The sequence below is a fragment of the Macadamia integrifolia genome, chromosome 6 (genome assembly GCF_013358625.1).
Source record: "Macadamia integrifolia cultivar HAES 741 chromosome 6, SCU_Mint_v3, whole genome shotgun sequence".
Classification (NCBI taxonomy): domain Eukaryota; kingdom Viridiplantae; phylum Streptophyta; class Magnoliopsida; order Proteales; family Proteaceae; genus Macadamia; species Macadamia integrifolia.
This window is the reverse complement of record NC_056562.1, coordinates 29,355,656-29,367,320: the sequence shown is the minus strand read 5'-3', so window position 1 is coordinate 29,367,320 and position 11,665 is coordinate 29,355,656. Positions and strand designations below refer to the sequence as shown.

General features: G+C 46.9%; 1 protein-coding gene across 1 annotated transcript; it reads right to left on the bottom strand.

Moving 5' to 3' along the window:
• Positions 1-8,927: 8,927 nt before the first annotated feature.
• Positions 8,928-10,414, bottom strand: LOC122081644 (ribosomal protein S7, mitochondrial). The gene has a single exon (XM_042648833.1). The coding sequence runs from the start codon at positions 9,701-9,703 to the stop codon at positions 9,257-9,259; it is 447 nt and encodes a 148-aa protein (XP_042504767.1). The 5' UTR covers positions 9,704-10,414; the 3' UTR covers positions 8,928-9,256.
• Between the last annotated feature and the right edge of the window lie 1,251 nt (positions 10,415-11,665).

Genomic DNA, 11,665 nt, shown 5'->3' with positions numbered 1-11,665 from the left:
ACAGATAGTTTGAATCCATCATCCTAGGACTAGGGACGGACGGCATCGATTCTCTCATTCAGTTGTAACCGCTCCTAAGACAGACCCTTTCCACTAACTAAGGAATGAGTTACTTACCGATTGGATTGAAGCGAGTTCCTCCATTTGCTAGTTCCGCCAACGTACAGAGCTCTTGGACTCCTACCCTAGTTCAGGCGATTACCTCAGATAAAGCGCTCTTACCTTTCCATCTAGAAATACAAAGCTATTACTACTTAACTTAAGTTAAGGCAACTATAATCTTTTTAGGTAGTTTCACTACCTGACTTACAGAAATTCAAACATCGATAAATCCTGACTTTTTTACAACTTGATAAATCAATAAATTGCCAATTTATCATTCCATTTTCCAGTTCCAACTTGATCGATCCATAAAAAACGAGTCCTCTAAAAAAGTCGAAACCTTCTGAATGGCCCTTTTTACGCCCGGCCAGGTACCACTTTAAGGTTAATTATTTAGCCTATCCAAAGTCTTGTTTAAAAAAATAAGGAAAGAATTGGTCATACCTACTAAACTATAAGGTTCTTTATCTACCTCAAACAACTGACTCGGTCTTCCCTCCCCGATTCCGGGAAGACCTCAGACACGAGTACCGCCAGTATCTATGGCAAGCGCTACCGCTCCGTGGGCTTTCCTCTCGCCCGAAAGAAGGTCACCTTCACAAACGCCCGTAACCCGACTAACCGAAAGAGGTCTATCTCTTCCACCTTCGCCCGTCACTTCACTTACTGAACTTACCGAAACTCGCTATCGTAACAGCACAGAAAGACTTATTCGCCTTAAAGGCTACGCCTACCTTCTTTCCACCTCATCCCATCGTCGCCGATTTAGAGGATTCTTCGACAAGAGGCACTAACTACGCACTAAGTGATTAAGAAGCAGCTTGTTGGTTATTATTCCCTGTTGAAGCTCCTGTACTTTTGAGTTCAGTTCCTGTTGGTGGAGTTCCTGCCCTTGGCCTTGGTTCCAGTCTCGCATGCCAGCAAGTATGGTATGATAGAAAGAATGACTTCGTGTATTGTCTTACTACCTCCTATGGCTAGCGCTACCTCACAACCTTGCTTGAGCTTTCTATGGCAAGCGCTACCTCACCTCCGTTTGCTGGTTGTGCCTATGCCGCTTTGTCATCGTTAGTTTATTCGCAACTCTTAGCCGCTTCCTTTGATGGCGCTTTCTTCTTATTCAAGATGGCTTTACCGCGGGCTTTCCAATTCTCATTTACTTTCTGGCTTGACTTCTGAAGTTGGCTTTCCACGGTCTGCTATTCCTTTCCTCTAATTCAATATCCCCCTTTCCCTCTATGACGTACTTGCTCGGGACTCGCCTGCGCTAAGCCTTAGGGAGTAAATAGGAGCCTCGCTTTGGAGAATTCCTTGAGAATGATAAATAGCGCTCATCCGTAGCTTGGTTCCTGACTTGAGGAGTGAAAGGCTGGCAGTAGTATACATACATAGGGCTATGCCCTTCGGTAAGCATTCCTTTAGCAAGTAATCCCTTGCTTGTTCTTGTGCTTCCGTTCAATATCTCCCCTCTCCATTCTTTGAGTTCGCATTAACATTTCCCATTACTCTGTCTTGTAGGGCTCGTAGGGCATTTCTATGTAGCAAGAAGCTCTGTTCAATCAGGAACTGAAGCAAGAAGAACTATCGATAATAGCGCCTCCCCGCCCACCGCCTATGTTCAACGCTTGTTACAGGCTTAGGCTTATCGATGATGTCTGAGTTGGAGCTTCTTACCCTCCTGTTAGGGTCACTTCGTTCACTCACTCAACTGTCCTTTAAAAAGCTTATACGCTACATAGACTTATGCTCAACGCGCAGCTGCTTATTGATAATATGCTTCTTTAAAGGCAGCCAGGCGTTCGGGTCAAGGAAGGTTGACTTTGAATCATGACTGTGAGTTAGAGTTAGCCTCTGACTTTCTCTTATCCTGTTTGTTCGGTCATCACACTATTCACGCAGGGGAGTTTTTTGGATATTTCCCACTCTCGGTCTCCGCCTAGCGGACAGAGATATGCTTTGTGTGCTAAGATGAAGTCCTCGGTACAACTGCATTTGCATCCCTTGAATTGCCTATAAGTAAGTAAACTACAGGTTGTAAATCTCTTTTTATTAATGATGCAAGTTCCACTCCTAGCGCGCACTAAGCAAAGACAGCTCAACGCGCACCAGAGTTTTGTTGCTTCTCTGCGCGCTAGGCGTCAGATATGGTTACCAAACCGAAAAGGTGGAGGGCTTTGGTTACTAAGCCTGTGAATGAATCTATACCTATGACTTCACTGTGGACGGAGTTTAACTACTCTTTACAGCTTATTGTCTTTCAAGACATTTTTATAACCTTCTTATAACTAGCCTGAACGGATGTGTTTCACACTCGTTCCCCTCTTGCAATAGACTGATGCTTCTAGCGCTAGCTAGGCTAGGGAGATTGTGACTAAACGTCAGTCGCTAACTGCACGGCTAGCTGCACTCTTTATTGTGGTTAAAGAGGAACTCACATTCACAACTACACTTTCATCCGTTCAGTCGTCTACCTCACCCGATCTTAGCTCGGACATGCCAACAGCCAATCCTTACTCCTTTCCCTGGGACAGCTAATCAAAACTACTACGGCTTGAATCCGTTATCTTTGAGACTACCGTTAGGCCTCTATAAAGTCATTTAACAGCAGCTAGACACAAGTTCTGACAACCCTCACACGAGAGCCAAAACTAAGGCTTTCATTAAGCTAATTCGCCCATACAATATAAAAGTAAGATCTACGAATAGCACATCACTATGATCGGAGAGCAACCTTTAGCTTTCACTGGGAAGAGGTAGCTTGCTAGCCGGTACAGGTACAGACAGAAAGGGAATAGCTCAACTTCCCAACTGGAATACCTGCTGATCTACGCCTTCCAGAATAGCGGGAACTCAGATCACTCTTTACCCGGCCACTCACCTCAACAGCAAGCTTACCTTACTTGTGCAAACAGCAAGCTTACTTTCACTACGTTAGCCCTCACTCGAACAATGGCCATATAACGAGGGCTAAAACAGATCTACGAGAAACCCTCTTTCAACAGCTCTCGCTTTCGCTCTCGCTTCTGAGCCAGGGTAGCGAAGCTAGCTCTTTGTTTTCGTTATCGTATCATTCCAGTTTAGCCTAACTACGAACAAGAACAACTAGCTCCATACCTAGCTCACTCGAACAACAGTTCCCCGTTCACTACGTGAACCGCTACGCCCCTCTAACTCACAGTAAAGTCGGCCTTTGCTTCGCTTCGCTTAGCTCAACCTTCAACCGAAGGTTCCCTGATCGTAGAGCACATAACTATGATCATAGACCAACCTTAGATTGAGTGACCGTAGTGCCCATGCTCGGGTAACCGGCCGTAGCAACAATTGTAGCTCCCGTTCGCTTAGCCACCCGTCTAGCTTTTAGATCGGGAAGAAAAGCAAGCAGCTATGAGATTACTTGCTCTGAGATACGACGTCAGTAGCTACGAGAATCGCGAACCTGAAGTTCGCTCTATTGCTAACGCTTTGGCACGCTTAGCTACTGTGACTCGGGAATAAGAACGGGCAGCTATGAGGGTAGTTGTTCTGTGTCCCGAAGTAGGTAGCTCAAACAATCGTTCGAGAACTAGCTTCGCACCTAAGAGGCTCACTTGTTGGCCCGCTCTAGCTCAACAGTCGGGAAGAAGAGCGGGCAGCTATGAGATTAGTTGCCCTTAGTTCCGAAATCAGTAGCTCAACAGCCAACTCTCAGTTTACCTGGGAAGACAAGACCTTGGCCAACTACTGTAGCTCCACGCTCTAAGTCCTAACACTCACTGGCTTACTTCTGGCTCTGACAGTTCTACTTCCAATTTCCAGTTTACCCGGTTCTGAAGCTAACTTACTATCACCTTAGATTGATTCCCTTCGGTCTAAAGAGAAACGGCCATAGAATGCGCTCAGCTAATTAGAAGGAAAGGCCTTACAAGACTAGTTGTTGTTGTTGTTCGTAGCTAACGCTACCTTCTAGAACTGAACAGCTAAGTAAGGTAATTGAGTTTAAGTAATAGAGCTAGGTTAGGGAACTGTAGCTCACTCGTTTCACTCCAGTAGTTGTTTCGAGTGAAGGCTAACGGAGTGAAAGTAACAGTAGTTGTTGCTTGGCATGGTCAGTGAGTTAGCGAAGCGAAGCTGTTGTTCAAGTAAGCGCTATTCCGGACGTTAGGTAGCTTGCGTCAGTCTTAGTGGTCTACAATCAGGTTGTTTTAACAAGCTAGGTAAGCCAGATAGGCTAAACTAGTAGTTCGTAGTTCCCCAAGCCGGCCAAGAGTTAGGGTAGGTGCGTAGCTTGTTAGGTTACGAAGTAAAGCTCGGCTTTTGAGTTCAAGTAAAACAAGCCAAGCCAGGAGTTCGAGTTCTGTAGTTGAGCAAGCAAATCGGTGTAGCTAAGTAGCGAAGTAAGCAAATCTGGTTGTTCTTAACAGCGATGGCTATTCATTTAAGTCTTCGGGTAGCACCACAAGATCTTCAACAAGGTGGAAATTCTCGTATTCCGTATGTACATGTTCCTGCGGCTCGGATGAGTATACTTGTATATATCGCAACGGCTATAAACAGTTTTATGTTCCTTTTAACAAAACATCCCCTTTTTCTTCGCTCTTCCGGAACCGGTACAGAAATGGGTGCTTTTTCTACGTTGTTTACCTTAGTGACTGGGGGGTTTCGGGGAAGACCTATGTGGGGCACCTTTCGGGAGTGGTCCGAAAACATTCTGCTCAAGTGAAGAGTATCTGGTTTGCCAAATGAGAAAGCCCATTCATGATTAATGAAGACTCTATCCAGTCTCGCCCAAATACAGCTTAGGCCAGCCTGGTTATTACACCATGTAAAACGGGAACCAGAGAAAGCAGCATCCACAACTCCCAAGTTGTTAACACACGAGATGAAGTCATCCATAGCAGCTCTATCAGGGGGGCGATCATCTATCCGAGACTAAGGCTACCGCTACCTTAGATCCAAGCCTTTCTTTGAACCATGGCTACCTTACTACTACTACTAAAAGCCCTGAGTATAAATAAAGAAAAAAAAATTCTTATCCAATTCAAATTCCAAAACAACTGGATGAATATCTCATATGCCTTTCATTCCAAGGTTGAATGAGATAAATAGCTCCTTTCTCGGGAATCCTATCAAGAATATGCCTTTATACACATACACAATTCCACATCATTGTACACGTTTCCACACCCCCCAATGTCAGACCCAACGGTTGTAAGACGCCTCATAATCCGTTGTTTTGGGAGGGATATAATTCGTTTGGTAGTAAGGGTGGGTCTCATTGGTATTCATAACAATCATGTATAAGGAGCTAATCGGATTCTCGGTTTCTGGGAATAGATATCATCATGTGGAGAGGATCGAATAATGAAGCTAGTCTGCCGCCCTTGTATTAATGGAAGAAGCTGTGTACCGGGCGCGGTGCGTTGGAGTTCTTGATCGAGACCTAGTGGAGCCCGGGGTAGGCCACTTACTAGTAAAGGGGGGAGGCATCGATCGGTGAGAAAAGAAAGGCGGTTAGAAAGCCCATTGACTTCGCCCAGTATCCTTTCCAAGTCGATGGCTCGTTGATAACCCGGAACCGTGCTGGTTGACCCGGAATCAGCAGATCCCACGGATCGAGATCGATACCCGCACTAGCACTACCCGTAGAGGCAGCGCTTCACCAGGGAAAAAAGCTTGAACTGCCGCTGGTGAATTTGTCTCTCTGACCGGAAAGTTTTTTCTATTCATTTTTGAAACTGAATCGAAAAAAGCCTTAGTCCGTTGTTTGGCGCCTTGCTCGGGCGAGTCGCTCAGCCTACGATTCGTTCTGCGCTGAGCCCTTGAAGCTGTGGCGTGATGCAGGGCATGCATGGCTTGCTTAAGCTGCTAGGGGCTTGCTCCGTTCCTCGTGAGAATTGGTAAGCGCTCTACCGGACTATCATTCTATACGTCCTGCTGAACGAAGCGCACCGGGATCCGGACCAGAGTGAGATCGCTGTAATGGAAAGGGAAGAGGTGGTGGTTATTCAACAAGATCGATTGTCGCCTATGCGGGAAAGCGCAAACTAAATAAGATGTGACAAGGCCTGCCCGGAGGAATAAGAACCGCAGCTGCTGGGCCACCTTCTACGGCTCAGACACTTCAGACCTTCTAGGGGGCGTCGGCGGAGGCAGCGTTAGGATGGGCATGGGACCGGGGAGAATCACTGGATGTTTTGGCTACATTGATATCGTGGTTCAAACCCTTCGTCTCTGGTAATAATCCAATCAGTGCCCTTGAAACGCTTACTAGCCGGGCCCATCCCTGTTCCTTGCAGAGCTACAGAATGTGCTTTTTATCCGAAAAGTGGAAGGCCTTATTTGAGACTCCATCGCTCGCGGTAGCTAAATGGCGGCCCTTCTCTGAAATGCAAAACACCCGATCCGCTTGCTCAGGCCGGTACAGACTGATCACAAAGCTAAACAGGCCGCGCCTACGTGTAGTCGCGTCAATTGTATCTGCGACATGCACCACGTAGAGACCCCCAGGTCCTGACTCGGCAGTCGGCAATTGACATCAAAACTAAAGAAAAAAGGGTTTTGCATCCACTCCAAAAGAGAAAAAGCGCATCCAGTCATAGAAGGAGACCACAAGGAACACGGGAGGTACTTCAGCAATAAGGATGGTAGCCGACTAGCAAGCACAAGCCGGCACTGTTGGATGAGTCCCTCGAATTGGCTACTCTGGGGGCTGTCTGGAAAGCAATTACTCAAGGCGCGCTAGCCCTAACCATACTTTGAAAGTCTCTTAGCTGGGCTTGGCAAAGAAGGAAAAGAATGACCGCTGTCGAAGAGTGCTGAGAACGGATCCCGGAAGCCTACGGCTGAGAACTGTTACCGGAAGCCTATGGGATTTAACTACAGGCGCAGGGGGTCTTTTTCGCACTTGAGGTTGAGCTTCTCCACCATCTCCTTCGAGACCATATTCTTACAGCTCCCACTATCGATGATGACATTGCAAACTTTGCCACCCGACGTGCATCGCATGCGGAATATTTTTGTCCTTAGCCACCTCTCATCGGTCTTGACTTTAGGAGTGTACATAGCTCTCCGAATCCGCAACGATTCGCCCTCGTCGGCTTCCAATTCTCCCTCTTCGTGTTCATCACCACCATCGTCATCATAGACCGGATCTCCCTCTCTATATCAACCAAATCATCCTCTCTCCTTCTACCGGCTCAACGAAATGAGCTTGTGCGTCGAATCTCCGGCGAGGACACTCGAAAGAACGATGTCCCGTTTCCATACACTTATAACACCTTACTTCTTCACCCGGCGCAGCTCCCTGTCCTTCTCCCTGTCCTCAGCCCCCCTCTCAACACCCGACGACTGCCCCACTTTGGTGTTCACTAGTGCCTTGCCTTCTCCCTTCCCTTCCTATCCTTGCCCTGGTACGATACGCTGGTTCTTGAGCCTCTGGACCTCGAACACGGGAAGGTACTTTGGTCATGTGCCGACTCCTCGAGCTCGTCACTTGGGGCTTCCGGGTTAGGAACGAAGGGCGACGTCGATCATCCGTCACGTCGGTATCCGTATGGTACCGTGGTCACCTCTAATTACAGTGGCTGTGTTGAGATGGAGAAACCGACATTGCTCCAGAAGTTGCGTATGTCGGTCGAATCTACGATCCTCGCGTTACACCTTCTCTTTGTGCTTGCTCTAACCGGGTTCAGATTGAAGTGGACAAGCATCAATCAACTATCGTCCTCGACCTGTATGCCAAGCGTTCCCCAGTTTCTGTCCTTTGACTTGGAGCTATCTGTTCGGCTCATTCTGGATCAACGGGTGCTTTTAGTATTCCATAACCTTCAGCGCGTCTCCTCTCTTCCGTCTTTAGCCCTCTGAAACGCTAGGTGCCGAAGGTTACTCCCTGCCAGTGTGTTTGACTTCTCTCCTAACTAGCTTGCTACCCGGGAAGCTCCTCTGCTCGTACCTCCTTGCACTCAACTGGTTTGGCATAGGGGGTTGCTGGGGGTAAGCACACTCAAGTCATAAGGGGGGAAGCTTTCCTGGGCCTGACGGCGCCTGGGGCCTTCCCAGCACACTTTCGAGGCTCGCCCCTTTCCCTTTGGTTCCTCCTGTCCCTCTTCCGAACCAGGATTTACGGTCTAATTCTGAAAGTTTCATTTACCTGTTTTCATCAGGCTTCCTACTTCACGATCGTATCTCCCCTATCCTTAAGGAAGTACGGGTCCGGGTCCCCCTTAGACGTAAAGGGCCCTCTTTTGTGCCCTATTTGACGCTTTTAGGTTCCGGTCCCCCGTGTGCCTGACGACCTCTCCTATCGATTTAGTCTGCTCTTTCGACTCGAACGGGTAGCTCTCGAAAAGGGGGAAGTTGATGATTTTTTTGGGGGCGGTCCTTTCCCTCTTCCCGTACTTTCTAGGCACTCTTACGTCCGCCGTTAGCTCGGGGGGATTTTGGGTTGGCGATCTCATCTGTACTCTTTCTCTCAGATGTATTGACACAACCCACACCCCCCTTACTCCATAGGGGACCGAACTTGACTCCTGTGAAACAAGCGGCCAGGAAGTTCAGACCCGCACAACCTATCACTTGAGGCATAAGTTGAACAATTATTGGCTGCCAACTTTATCCGAACTGAGAAGCATCCAGATTGGTTAGCAAAGGTCGTGCCGGTAAAGAAAAAGAATGGGCAGATTCGTCTTTGTGTCGATTTCCGGGATCTCAACAAGGCCTGTCCCAAGGACGATTTTCCCCTGCCCAATATTATGATTTTCATTGATCATACGGCAGGGTACGAGATGTTTAGTTTCATGGATGGATACAGCGCGCTTCGTCCTACCTAAAAATTAGTACGAGATCGCTTCCTTCCCTCCCTTTGAAGTGCATTTATCAGCTCCCCGAGTCAGACGAAAGAGGGCGAAAGGCCCACTACTTCTTCATTCATGGCCTATTGATTTGTTTGATTTATCTCCCTCATTCGACCTGAGGCAAAAGAGAAGTCATACAAAGAAAGGTTCTATCATGCAATGCATAACGGGCGGGCCTCCTATGGATTCCTCCAACTCAATGAATGAAGGGGGGAGTATGAGGTAACGTAGTTCTATATGAAGATTCAAAAAGGAAAAGGGTCAAACCATATCTTACTGAAAAATCTGACTGAATGAGGAAGAGCTCTTTATGTGGTCTCACTTTACCACCATCTGAAATGCGCGAAACTTCGATTGGTGGAAGCCAGTCCATGAAGATTCTCCCTTTTCTTACGTGCAATTCCCCTCTTTCGGTAAGCATCCAGTATCTCAGCAAATGAACATTTCTCTAAGCTTATCCTGTAGCTTATACGTCGTTTGAAAGCTGCTCCAAGGATCCAACGAATAGCTAAGGTTTGTTGACGATCCCTGGCTACAATCCCAGGGACATCATAAATAGTACCTGCGACTCCTACTTTTTCCACTTCGCATATGGGCTTTATATTCTCTACGGCGTCAACCATAAGTTTGATTACATCGCGTTCAGTTCGAGCTGGGCGATGAAAAGTTTGATAAACAATAGCACGAACTCTCGTTCTTTTACCTTCTTTCATACGAAAGTTGACCAACTTCTTGATCAATTGTTTTTGCTCACCATCCAAGCCCCCCATATAGCTGAGAATTTCCGAGCAATTGGAAGCCGCTTTCGATGACGAGGCCGATAAATTGATATTACGCGATCGTTACTGTCCATCTTTATCAGCCAACTCCCCTGTTTCCATCTTTCAGAGTCCCATAGCTTTCAACTGAGCGGCAACTAATCCGTAAGCTGTCTTCTTATGATGGGCTGCAGGAGCCTCTTGTTCTTCTCAATCTCCTGCAGCCATTCGCGTAGGGTTGTGGCATCCGTGTCCGTGTCGGCAGAGAGTTCCAGATCGTTTGAAAGAATGTTGTCTGCAATCTGGGAGTAGATTTCTTCCATTTCAGGAAAATGAACGGATAGCCGCCTTTGCCACGGTCGCCTTTCACACCGATCACGAACTTGCTCTAGAATGAAAGTGTGAATAGAATTTCATTACCTCACGCTGCTGTAGTTCGGCTTCGGGATCGGCGTGGGGAACTTACGCCGGTTCTGGCGCCAGCGGGGGCGCCTCGTGAGCCGCGTTAAAGATCCCTTGTATAAACTCAAGTAAGTCAATATAAGGCATGCCAAACACTGTGTCCTTTTCCAGTATCTATAGAATGAGCACTGTGAACTATCTGCTTCAAAAAGATAGTTTAGAAACAAGTAAAAAATAAAGAATTATAATATGTAATAAAATCAATCATTCCTGTATTCTGTACTGATATGAATTTCATTCTCTGTCGACTTACTGACTGACACTGAGTTACTTACGGATTCTTTTTATTATAAGAAATTTCAAGAAAAAAAAAACAAACCACTGTGGAAGAATTTTTTTTTGGAGTCCCCAAGCAGCAACCAATCACCCGATTAATCATAAAGATCCAATCTCAAGAATCTTACTTTACTACTCTATGAAAGGGGAATCCAGCTTGTACCGATACAACTCCTACTGTCGAGAAAGCGGATTCATCGGCGGGAGGAGAGAGGCAACGAAGCTCTCCCTGCTCTAATGAATCTCTCGACCTATTAGTCCATAACCGGTGTATCAATTAGAAACTAACCCTAATCCCAAGCGCTCCCCTTCATCGCGAGTGGTGAAGCGACCCCTTTCTAAGCGAACCCTCGTTTCTGTTAGTACCGGTGTTGGTAATACGTACACGAAGAATGGTTGACTCTTCTCCCTCTCCCTATCCAACGAAGCAGGGTATTTGATTAGCCGACCTACGCTAGCTTTCTCAACCCTAGGTTTAGTGAAAAGCGCCCTTTACTCTATGGAAAAAAGCCCGTTCTTGAATGACCGGGTTGGGAATGAAATTATGGTATTGACCAATGACATGGGAAAGCAGCTCCTACTATTGGTTGGGGGCAGCACCCTGGCTTATCGGATCCTAGCTCATCTATGGAATCGTATCTATCCCGGAAGCACCTCCCTATCTTCGGTAGTGACTCTATCTAATGACTGGAAGCGCCTAACTCGTATCCTTACTAACATGTACTCTTAAAAGCCCGCCTGCCTTTAAGTAAGTGGCTCGCCTCTCGTTTCTCATCGAATGGAAAATGATCCCTGGTTCTCGCCTCGCATCCCTGCTCCGGTTCTGGCCTCGGATCCGTATAGAGCCCCCAACTATTTATGGTTTATTGATCAGTATCGCGTGTCTGATCTATCGAATGTGGACCTGATCTATTTAATGTGGAAGTAACCGGTCTTGGAGTGGACAGTGCCCTTTACTGGAATGAATGGATCGGAGAAATATGGATAAAAGCCTAGTTGTTAAAAGGTATGTAATGAGATTGAAGCCTCGGTTCTAAGCCTCCCTCCTACGAATTGTAAGCCTGGGTTCGATAGGAGCAGCATCCCCAGTAATCTTCGGCTTGGTGCCTTCTCCAAAAGTGTAAAGATGTGAAGTGGTGGAGAGATAGTGGGTTCAGGAGCGGTGATACGTAAGAGATGGGCAGGGTCCCTATTAAATGGAGTGGCTCCCTCCTATAAAATGTTTCCATTGAATCG

Coding starts and splice junctions, on each gene's coding strand:
- LOC122081644 (XM_042648833.1), bottom strand. CDS start 9,703: ATGGGGGGCTTGGATGGTGAGCAAAAACAATTGATCAAGAAGTTGGTC.